This window comes from Littorina saxatilis, linkage group LG5, assembly GCF_037325665.1.
Source record: "Littorina saxatilis isolate snail1 linkage group LG5, US_GU_Lsax_2.0, whole genome shotgun sequence".
In the NCBI taxonomy this organism is placed as follows: Eukaryota; Metazoa; Mollusca; class Gastropoda; order Littorinimorpha; family Littorinidae; genus Littorina; species Littorina saxatilis.
This window is the reverse complement of record NC_090249.1, coordinates 20,645,658-20,657,933: the sequence shown is the minus strand read 5'-3', so window position 1 is coordinate 20,657,933 and position 12,276 is coordinate 20,645,658. Positions and strand designations below refer to the sequence as shown.

The 12,276-nt window shown below is 41.0% G+C and overlaps 1 protein-coding gene across 1 annotated transcript in view; it reads right to left on the bottom strand.

Moving 5' to 3' along the window:
* Positions 1–2,922: 2,922 nt before the first annotated feature.
* The window catches only part of LOC138966517 (otoferlin-like), a 97,512-nt gene continuing 88,158 nt past the window's right edge, over positions 2,923–12,276 (bottom strand). The window contains exons 35-36 of the mRNA XM_070338780.1: positions 6,771–6,871; positions 2,923–4,732 (exon numbers count right to left, since the gene is read on the bottom strand). Coding sequence (XP_070194881.1) covers positions 4,552–4,732; positions 6,771–6,871 — 282 coding nt within the window. The 3' untranslated portion in view covers positions 2,923–4,551. The remainder of the gene's footprint in view (positions 4,733–6,770; positions 6,872–12,276) is intronic.

The following is a 12,276-nucleotide window of genomic DNA, read 5'->3' as shown; positions in this document are numbered from 1 at the left end:
AGGTGGTCGTTGGAACTCTCGGACTGGTAAAAGAGAAAAAAGTGATTTTAAAGAGAAAAGAGCGAACATGTGCAATGCATTAAAAAAAAAAGATAGTCAACTAACACTATGAAATATTTTCACAGAAACTGTGTCAAACAAAAAAACAAAATTTTGACTTATGTACAAAGAAATTGTGTTCAACCTGCAAACAAATACAACAATTGACTTATTTTGCACAAAGAAAGTGTGTCTAATTAAAAGAAAAAAAAGACAATTGATCTATTATTATGTATACAGAAGAAGAAAAATATTTACAATCAATGGATCACAAACAAAAATCGTATTTGCAATCAAGTGTAGCATATCCATGTGCAAATTCGTAATTTTTGTTTCAATGTGCAGTGCACCAAGCCCCCCACCCAAACCTCCCCTCCCTTTTTGTTAGCCACCCGTCATCCTCTTCCTCGACAGCAGATTCAAATACAAGCATCGGTTAAGGTCGTCCTATCCCCCTTGAATCCTCGCTCCTCTTCACCCCACCCCCACCCCACCCCCTTCCATCTAATCCCATAATACAATGATCGTTCAAGTATCGGCGAATCAGTAAACAATCCAGTAACATACTTTACACATTGACAAACAACAACAAACAGAAAGAAAAAACACACACATAACTTCTGTGAGCAGGTATTTACACATTAGTATCACGATGTGTTCAATGTGTTTCTGTCTCGAAAGATCAGTAACATAAGTACACAGTTTCTAACTCATGAAAAAGGGAATAAAGTGTGACATCACCGTTTCGTGCGATTGAAACTATGATTTCATTCACCAATGAATTCGCGACACACCGTATCTATGAGTGTTAATCGAAAGGATAATCATTTCTATTAAAGAGCATGCGATAAGATTTTGACTGATAAAATCAACAGGGACACGGACATTATATACAAAAATAGCCCCCCCCCCTCCACCTCCCCAATTATAAAACAAAAAATCGCTCGGAAACAATGGACAAACATCATCCCAACACAGATTGTTTGCTCGAAACGGATGTGCGGTGACAGTAAAGGTACAATACCTAAGAAAAGAGGCTCTTAGCGCTTGTTAAGTTATACCATTCGATTCCGCGTTGCAATTATTGCTACCGCGCAGGGGAACTGCCTTCACTTTGCAAAAGCAAGTGGCTAAAAAGTTTAATTGAATGTCGTAAACTAGGCAAAGGAATAGCACTCTTAGTGACGATTGGGTTTCGTTATACTTCCCTTGTTTGTAAAAGTGACGCTGGTAACTAGGGCACCGCGTCAGAGACGGCACAACCGGTGTAGCCGCCAGGCAGGGGGCTCTGGACTACGTGTTATCTCTAGCGCTGGAGAGAAGCAGCTCTTTGAAGAAGAGTAAATCACTGTGACTAAATTAATTAGCACAATTGTGGTTTTCGAGCAAATCGTGTCGTGTGCGTCTAGATGAAGGTAGGCTACAGTAGGTTCCCTAGATTCTTCAAATTCCACAAACTCTCCCCAAACGGTCAGAGCAATAGTATCCCGTTAAGGAGATGATACAATCGTGCTTTTGCCTGCATGCGAAACAAAACCAATCCAAATCCAATTATCAGTTTGGTCTGTGAAGATAAAAACAGTAAACTTAGTCCAACACTTTCATTAGTAAGATTATGTACGTGTCCAATTCAACTTGACAAAGATTCGTATCCGCTTCAAAGCCAATCCGACATGAAACACTTTGTTCGGATCAACTAGAAAAAAAATTTGCGTAGTGTTCTCACCTTTTCTTGTGATGGGAAAGGTAAAATATAATTATACATAAAACACATATTCCAAGTTTCACGAATAGTAATATGTCAATGCAGATTTGAATCGAACTGGTTTTGGGTCTGTGAATAAAGACGCTGTTCATTTTCCTCCGACACCTTTTCGTGTATCATATATACATCCTTTTCAAATGTGTCTTATATAATCTGATTGACTACTATACACTCAGACTGAAACATTCTCCAGGATCAATACGAACAGTTGAACATTTAAAAAAAATTCTTGTGACCGGAAATGGGTAGCTTCGTTTCATAATACACATTGGAATATTATATACATGTATCGCCAAAAATATTTACAGCATGACAATATTATGTTGCATCTCTTTTGGAAACCAGTTGGTTACATAATTCAGCTTTCCAAAGATTTGATGCTTATCTTTTTACCAGAATTTCTGTACTCTCCATTGAAACTAAAGCCAAACTTTCTTGGAAATATTAAGTTGTTTTGTATAACCAGAAGAGCACAGAAAGTAACAAATCACATTAATCTTTTCCGCATATTCTACATTACAGTCTTGTGTCCAAACTGAAAAAACACTCATCAGAAGAAATACAAGTTTGAATTAACAAGTTATGAGTTAACGGCATCACACGAGTAACAAATCATCACTTGCATCTTGGATCAAATATCAACAATAGGCTTTCACAGTAATATCACGGAAACACGATCAGAGAAAACAAGAAAACAAGAAATGTCTGGAATGAAGAAAAGAAGTCTAGTCTACTGATTACGGCTCAGAAAAATGTTTGCTTTTTATACAGATACAACACAACTGTTGCGTTTCACAAAGTTACATGGGGGTGGGGGGGGCGAGAGAGAGAGAGAGAGAGAGAGAGAGAGAGAGAGAGAGAGAGGAAGAGAGAGAGAGAGAGAGAGAGAGAGAGAGAGAGAGAGAGAGAGAGAGAGAGAGATAGATAGATAGATAGTGAGTGTGAGAGGGAGAGTATTGCACTTTAAAGTTCACCGTATATTACTGGCAATGTACAATATATACATTCACTGCACTTGACAATTGTCTTACCAATTTGCCTTTGATTCTTTAAAATCAAATTTTAGTGAAGAGTTTTTCAAAACGTTCAACCAGACTGCCCCTCATTTCCTCTCCTTTCCTCCCCCTTCAGACCCTCCTGAATAAAACAATCTGTTGGTCCAAAAGGTTAATAATGATTACAAAAAATATCACTTGAAAAAATGGTCAAAGTAGTTGCTTGTGGGGGTGAAGAAGACATCGGTAGTTCATAACAAGCAAGTAATATACTACTATAGTACACTTTATACATAACACATGCTCAGCACAAATCATTCGTCGCGTGCAACAATATTATCTTAACTTTCTTCGTATTTGCATGGTCCTACTTTCAAGAACGAGAACAAGAGCGACAACAAAAACAAATACAAGAACATTAACAAGAACAAGAGCAACAATAACAATTTTATAAACAAAATGAGCTCGCCTTAGTGTAACAAGCAGAATAATTAGCATTACCCAAGCCTTTCAGCCATGTCTTCGTCTCGCATCTGTATTCGTAAGATAGCAGGCCTTCTCACAAAGAAGTTCAAAAGTAACTGCTGTGGCGGTGAGAGTTTAAAGTTCTTGTCACTAGCATCATAGACCTATATTAGATATATATAGGTCCCTGCTAGCATACAGTTGCCAACGATATTTCCTCCAGGATTTCAAAGCTTCTTGCTTACTTTTCTGTCATTAAATCTTCTATTCTAAAAAAAGATAAAAAATATAAAAAAAAACGGCTCTACAACAAATGTCCCCTGCTGAATATTTTCGTTACAGCTTTGTTGGAGTAACGCAGTCTGTGAAAACAATGAAAATAGCTCAACGTACCGGAAAACAATTCTGCTAACAGTATTATTGCGTATAGTGAACGGCAATGCGTGCTTATTGACTTATCCTTGCAAGCATTATGTCTATCGAAGACCTATAGGTCCACGTATGAGTTCCCATGATACGGGATATTGCCAGGTATGTTTAGTAATGAGGTAAAAAGAAAAAAAACCACACAATAACAAAATCTCGTCGCAATGAGTTGTAGCATATGACATGTATTTACAAGTGCTCTACTCTCTCTTCAGACAAACGAAAAACAACCCTTTTCAGATGGAAAATTCCAAATTCAAACAGAATAAATAATCTCCAGAATCTCAGACCAAAATGAACTCTGACAAAGTGCAACAACAACAACAACAACAACAACAACAACACTTTCTGCCAACAAAAATGTCAAACCATATGACGCAATCGCATATTACGCCATATGACGTCATCAGGTATGACACCCTGTGACGCCATCTTACCACACACACTGAAGTCAAGAGAGTTCAACAAACAACACACACAAATTTTCTTTCAAATACCCCATGGGGGTACACAAAAACAAAAGTATGCCTTGCTTTGCCTTGCGTATATATAACGTCACCCATCTCCCACAGCCTCCCATCTCAAATAATGTTAACAAACTATAAGCGGTAAATATCTTCTTGACGGCGTAACAGGGAATGGAGAAGAAGAAGAAGAGGACGAGCAGGGCAGACATACCAGATGACGCCATCACACCACCACACCCTATGACGTCACCCCTCAAAACTCCCAAATGACGTCGAGAGACACACACAGACACTCTACGCGTTGAAGTTATACCAGATGACGCCATCGCATCACACCCTATGACGTCACCCCTCAAAACTCCGAATGACGTCAAGTAATACATACACACACACTCTAAGCGTTGAAGATCTTCTTGACGGTGTAGCCGGGCATGGAGTAGAAGAAGAGAACGAGGAGGGCGGCGAAGAGGACGACGAAGAGCAGCTTGAGGATCATCCACTTGTAGTTGTGCCACAGGATGTAACGCAGCGACTTGAGCGGGTTCATGAACCACATGAAGGAGGAATCCGGGCGGCTGGAACACACAGGGGGAGGTGGGAGTAAGTAAGCGCAAGATGGATGGATGGATGGATGAATGAATGGATGGATGGATGGATTGACAGATAGATGGATAAATAGAGAGAGAGAGAGAGAGAGAGAGAGAGAGAGAGAGAGAGAGAGAGAGAGAGAGAGAGAGAGAGAGAGAACAAGAACAAGAACAAATCTTTAATTGTCTAAGGCCATAGCCCCTTACAATAGTGGTTAAAATAACAGCAATAGTATCTGCACAGTTATAAATTATAGTCACGCATAAAATTCAACAAATTCATTTAGACCCTGATGACATGTCACTGAACCAGATTTATAAGGGTTCGTCTCTTCTGTAACATGAAGAACACAAATCTGCTAAAGCTGTTCATCACATTATCCTCATTACTGCCACAGAAATACACAAGTTGTTGTTGCAGCGTCTTAGAGTTCGAGATTTTCAAATACTTTGCTCGAAGGTCTTGATAAAAGGGACATAAAAATACAACATGGTGTTCATCTTCTTTATCAGCTGTACAGAGAGGACAGTTTCTTGTCGTTTGGTTTGGTGCGTACCGAAACTTGTGAGCGTTGATTTCGGATACTCCTGCGCGGAAACGAGTAAGAGCAACTCTGTACTTAATATCTTCGATTAATTCAATGTATTTCTCTTTTTCCAAGCATGTTTTGTAACAATTATAAATGTCGAAACGTTCACTGCATTCTAAAAAGGAGAACCATTCTTGTCAAAAACAATCTTGTAAACGTCTTTTAAACTCTTGTAAGAAACACTTCTCATTCCCAACCATTCCGTACATCCACACAGCAGCAAAACCATTACATCAACATAAAAGACTCTGCACATGTGAGACCCTCTCTCTCTCTATCTCTCTTTTTTATTGAGAGAGAGAGAGAGAGAGAGAGAGAGAGAGAGAGAGAGAGAGAGAGAGAGAGAGAGAGAGAGAGAGAGAGACTGCTAACGTTCCAAACTTCAGAATACAAAAACGAGAATGGTAATTTATTGGAACGTTTAAGGCCACAGATGGCACGAAATGTTGTTCCAAAAACGATTTTAGGTTCTCAGCATTTTTAGGTACTTTGAACACCATAGAATCAGTGTGCGAAGTGATTTCTTCAACCTCCTTTTTGCAATAAAGCGATCATTTTCAAAATGTTTGGTTACATTTGACACCATTTCGAAACATTTTGAACACAATTTAAGCACCGTCAATGGGAACTATCCATCTTCGAGACTAATTGTTCAATCTTATTATTTTTATTTTAAACATTTTCACAAGAAATAATGTCTCTACACAGTAACAGATACTTTTTATGATTTATCGAGGAATACCTTTAGAAGTTCTGTCAAAGAACAAAAATTTGCTTTTTTCCGACATTTATTTCGTGCCCGTGATATCTACCCAGGGAACAAGTTCTGTTCATAAATATGAAAACGTTGCTCTGTTACTGGATCTAGGGATCCTCTTTAGAGTGAAATAAAACACACTTCAAAGTTCTATCTTTATTATTCTGGAAGATGAATGTGTCCCAATAACTACATGTTTTACCCTAAACCGTCGCAAAAAAGTCAATTCTGACCCATAAGTCCTTCAAATATTACTATATACGACAAACAAAAACACTTTTTCTGAGTTTTTATTTATCGAGGACCTTCACAAAAAAGTGAAAAGCTTTCCGAAGAAACAAATCTTAATTTCCTAGCTATAGCTGCCCTTAATTTCAGACAAAATAAAACGTTACAATCACGGTACTTTGACCCAGTGATCTTTTCCCTGAGCTAAGTTCACTACGAGTGTCAGAAGTGTTTGTCTGTCTGTCTGTCCACTGTTGAGACCACTAGGCCCAAGTACCGTGATTGTAACGATTTGTTTTGTCATAAATTAAACGTTCAAATAACTTACCATTTTTGTATTTTGACTCTTACCTATATATTAAATAAATGATGGATTGATAGATGGATGGAATAATATGCAGTAGTTTACAAAATCGCTCACACGAAACTGGAGCTAAACTCCAAAACTTACTTTGGTTTCTCAAGCGGGTCAGGCTCGCCTCTGCCCAACCCTGCCGGGTGTTTCTCTGCCTCCTCCTGCGTGAAGAGATGTAGCTCTGCCTCCACCTTGCCCTGTTGACATGTTAGAAAATCAGTCAAGAATCGTGAATTTATACAACGCCTTGCCTATTGTGAAATCAAACCACAATCGTTTGGGCTTTTCACATGGCAGACTTTTTGCCGACTTGGCCTCAACATAGACCAAATAACCTGGACCGCCAACTCGTCACGTGACCCTTCGAGGTTACGACGCCGCCTTTCAGGGGCGCTTAGCGTCCGGTTTGAAAGGCCAGCGATTCGAAGACAGTGAAAAGAAAGCACGCTCCAGTTATTTGTGACAATGGGAGGTGACAATGAACTGGATTTTCCAAAACTCCAAACTAAACTTAACAAAACTCATCGAAAAACATGTTACATATGCACATTTGCTGAGTTTATTTTAGCATTTTCAGAACTTACCTCGGCAAGTTCGTCCATGTTTACAATCGACACCGGATATCACGTCCCCCTGATTTCTGAAAGGCTTGTAAGCGTAGGTTCCTAAATGCGAGAGGCCGCTACCTCGTAATAGAGAGAAAGAGCGGAGAGAGAGCTAGTTGGCGGTCCAGGATAAATGGTCTATGGCCTCAACAACTCGAGAGCAATTTCAAACCTGCCATGTGAGCGGCACTTACGAATCTCAGTCCGAAATCATGACCCAAATTTGCCTTACTCTTATCGTCTTGCGATGTAAGAACCTCAGTCAAGAATCATGACCCAAATTGTTATTTTCATCACCTTTCCCTCTTGCCACGGAAGAAACTTAGTAAAAAAAATATGACTCAAATTGTTATAGTTTTCATGACAACAAGTACGTTGGCCTTTGAGTTCAATCTAATTTCTTGAACTTTTTTTTTTTAGAAAGATATCTAAAACAGAAAAACTGCTCATGTTCCAAAACCAAGATTAAAAAAAACCCACCATAAAACAAGAAAGGTTACTCGTAGAAAATATCGAAATAATCACTAGTTCGTCGACCGAGATTTAAACCCAGGTCGACGTACTATAGTGACTGTTCCTTTTTTCTTTGATTAAACTTTCCAAAAACTTTTTTTTAGAATACCATAAGAGGTCACAGGATTGTTGTTTCATCTTTGAAACCCATCTTCCGTCGTTTCAATCAATCCACACACAAAACAACAGTTACTAAACTGATAAAACACCTGAATCCTCATGCTTTGGTCGGTACTTTTTTTCTTAACCCAAGAAAGTTTTTTATATATTATGTTTTATCTATATTTTTAATGTTGTTGCTGTTCTAGACAGCATTTCTAGAAGATGCGGAGCGATAAAATAAGATACAGAAGGAAAACAGAACCAAAGAAAGAAGATGCAGATTCTTTTCTTTTCTTTCTTTCTTTCTTTATTTGGTGTTTAACGTCGTTTTCAACCATTCAAGGTTATATCGCGACGGGGAAAGGGGGGAGATGGGATAGGGGAAAGGGGGGAGATGGGATAGAGCCACTTGTTAATTATTTCTTGTTCACAAAAGCACTAATCAAAAAATTGCTCCAGGGGCTTGCAACGTAGTACAATATATGACCTTACTGGGAGAATGCAAGTTTTCAGTACAAAGGACTTAACATTTCTTACATACTGCTTGACTAAAATCTTTACAAACATTGACTATATTCTATACAAGAAACACTTAACAAGGGTAAAAGGAGAAACAGAACCGTTAGTCGCCTCTTACGACATGCTGGGTAGCATCGGGTAAATTCTTTCTCGTCCCAACCAATATGGGACTCTCCCTAACCCGCGGGGGGAAGATGCAGATTAGAACATGACAAAAATTAGAACATGACAAAAAAGAAAGGAAGAAAAAAGAAAGAAAGAAAGAAAGAAAGAAATAAAAAGGTAGGTAAGAAAAGAAAGAAAGAAAAGAAACAGTAGATTAGAGCCACATAACTGGCAAATTTACACATGTAATCCAATTTCTCCTCTTATCTCCAGTTGGCTCCAACGCTCAGCAGGGGGGTAGCTTCAGCAGTCCGAACACAGAAAGGGAAACGTTCCCCCTACCTACCCATCAAATTCTTTGTGTCACGTTGTGTTCGTTTCTGTCTCCACATGGCTTCATTATGGTTCCAAATATGTTTATCTCTGTACTCCCTTCTCTTTCAGTCTCTTTTCCAACTCATGTCTCTTTTACTCAGTCTCTCTCTTTATGTTAATTTGGTGGGATTTTGTGTGTGAAGGTTTCTCCTGTTCAATTTTCGTATTACGTGTGTTCAGTAGATTAGTAAGGGCTAGCGGTACGTAACAGGACAATGTGGACGTAATGCTACCATCGTTGAGTTCTCTCTCTCTCTTTCACACACACACACACACACACACACACACACACAGCCAATGCCCCTCTCGGCATCTCTCTTCTTCTAAGTCTGTCTGCCTGTCTGCCTGTGTCTGTCTGTGTGTCTCCCTCTCTCTTCGTTCCTTCTTCGTTTTCTCCTCCTGTTCTGCAATCCCAGGGAAAAACAAAGTGCGGTAAAAAGCAACAGCAGACGAGAGCGGCTCCGGGCCCTTGGAGCCAAACCATCTGGCTACTTCTTCCCTCTTGCCTCTCTAGCCGCAGAGCAGAGCTCTCCCCCCTGTCTCCCCTATTTATTTTTTCTGCAAAATGGGAGGAATAGGCCGTTTGTTTGGCAACGGCTTTGTTGTGAGTTCCCGCGTCCCGGCCGCGCCAGAATCGTCTGCCGCTTGTGTTTTGCTTGTCAGAGTGCAGTCCCTTGATTGCCTATCGCGCATGCGCGGCACGCCGGGGGATATTTTTTTGGGTGCGGGTCTGGAAAATTCTTCTGCGAGTCTTTTGGCGGCGATAAACGATTTGTGTCCTCCGGGTACAGACAGGGGTGGAAACACGGAAATCTGGCGGGGAGAAGATGGTGGGGAATGGGTAAGGGACTGGGTGGTGGAAGAGAGGCGGGGGTGGATTGGATGTAGATGGGGCAGGTGTGTTAAAGAAAATATACAGCACGCTTGATGTGGCGACGCTGAAAGCCCCCTGATAGGTTTGGGGGTCGGAGGATCAGGTAGGGGTAGGAGGAGTGGGGTGGTAAGATTGTGTCACTCTCTGTCTCTTCGGATGGCCCGCCGAGACAAGTAAAAAGCATCCAAAAGTTACCAGGAGGTGCAGAATAAGGACCACTTGCAGCGGGGAGGGGTGGTGGTTGTGGGGGTTGGTATGGAGGAATATTTATCGTTTAAAAAAACCCAGAAACATAAAAAAAATTCCCCCACCCCTCCCCCTAAAAAAAGAATTAGAAAAAAAATACACAGTGGAACCAACAAATAAAAATCCCACACCGTGACCGAGACAGCAGGCGAAAGAAAACACGTGTTTGAGATAGCAGCAAGGGGCAAGAGACAACAGTGACTAATTGTGAACACTAACTGCTGTTGACAGGAGTGATGGAAGAGAGAGAGAGAGAGAAAGAGAGAGAGAGAGAGAGAGAGAGAGAGAGGGGGGGACTGACAGAGATGGAGAGAGAGGTACAGGCATATGGAGGGAGAAACAGACAGACAGACAGACAGGCAGAGAGAGAGAGAGAGAGAAAAAGAGAGACAGACAGACAGGGACAGAGACTGAGAAAGAGAGAGGGAGGAAGTAAACAGTCCAGTAAAGTGAAGAGGAAGGAAGGAGTGGGCAGGAATGACTCGAGGGAGGGGGGGGGGTATGTAAAATGCAAGAAATGGGTTGGGAAGATGGAAGAGGGCGGGGAGGGGGGGGGGGGGGGGGGGGGTAGGGCAGAGAATGCATTGGGTGACGCGATGTGGTGTGAAGGTGCGAATTGCTTGTCATCTCTCTCTCTGTCTCTGTGTCTGTGTCTCTCTCTCTGTCTCTGTCTCTGTCTCTGTCTCTCTCTCTCTCTCTCTCTCTCTCTCTCTCTCTCTCTCTCTCTCTCTCTCTCATCTCTCGCCAAAAAGGAATTTCTTTGATGCAGCCTGAGTGCCAGAATTCCTGCCATGCCGTCTTCTTCTTCCAGAGTGCCCCAACGTTACTCTCTTTTTCTTCTATCGTTTCTTTCTGTCTGTGTCTTTGTCCAGCTTGTGTATCTGCTGGCCGTATCTCAGTCCATCCCTTGAAGTTGGTTGGGGGAAAGGTCTTGGTGCTGAGCTGTATAAATCCTGGTTGTTCAGCGGTAACCTTTCCGTCACTCCTGCTTATTTCAGTCTGTGCCTACCTTTTGCACGGTGCTAAGAATTTGCCAAAATGACTCCCTGAAAGTGTTGACATTCTACTTTTTTGGCAACTCTGCCGATCTGAAGGCGACACAATTTTCATCGAATCCTTTTTTTATGGACGGTTTCGTCGACTGCCGACGCCGTGATATCGGAATACAGAATACAGGATATATCCATGTGACCTGTTTAATTTTATTAGAATATTGTTGCTGTTGTTGTTGTTGTTGTTGTTGAGACAGAAATATCTTCTTTTTTAAAGAGTGGCCCGGAGGCCAATGATACTATTGTGAATCTCGAGGTACTTGTTGTGCATATTTCGTTTGGACCGAGGCTTCCGAAAAGACCCCATAGCTTGAACGCCGGTGTGTCGCAATTTCGGTTCGCCTGGTCGCAAAACTGCGAATGACATTGCCAGAAGTAACCCCCCGTGGGGGGTTGGTTAAAAAAAGAAATTATGATCGCTAAAACGTTCCTCCAAAGATTATACAGAAAGTTATTTGTGCTATGTTCGACAATCACAGCAACAGCCTATCAATGGAAATCCTAAATAACAGACGAAGGAAAGCTTACTATTTTCATGTCCCATCATGATGTTATCATAACCTATTCTTGCCATTTTACCGAACAAAATCTATTCACAATGTTTATCTTTTTCCGACACAAAAGCCTCCCACAAAACACACTTCTAACGAGCTAATGGGCATCCTATTTCGCGGGTCCCACTGTTAATCTACCTATAATTTTCATAGATTGAACTATCTTGACAGTTTGGACCACCTCAGTTTATGGGAAAAGAAAAAAACACTTGAATGCAATAACACACAAGTAGATAAATCATCCGCGTCAGTTTCAAAAATGTTTTCCTTCTAGCTGACCGACTTCGCTGTATGCGACACGATCGAAAAATATTAGAAAGAAAAGCTGAAAGGGGAGGACAAAAAAATATAGAGCAAGATGAGTCGAGGGTGGAGGGTGAAGGAGGGGGGATGGAGTGATTAAAGGTGAGGTTGGTGGGGCATAGAACCTCGTCGAATTCAGATCTAATAATCTTAATTATGCACGTTGCACAGAATACAGCAAGTGACACGCTATTAAGATTCAATCAAGATTATCTCCACTTCATTTTTACCCTTTCCCAGACTCCATTATATCCTCCTCTTCCCTACAGGTCGACGACACCAGGTAAAGTGTTGATAATACCCCCGGAGTCGTTAGCATAGGGGCTGTAAACGCTTTTTATTTGCGGCCCGAAT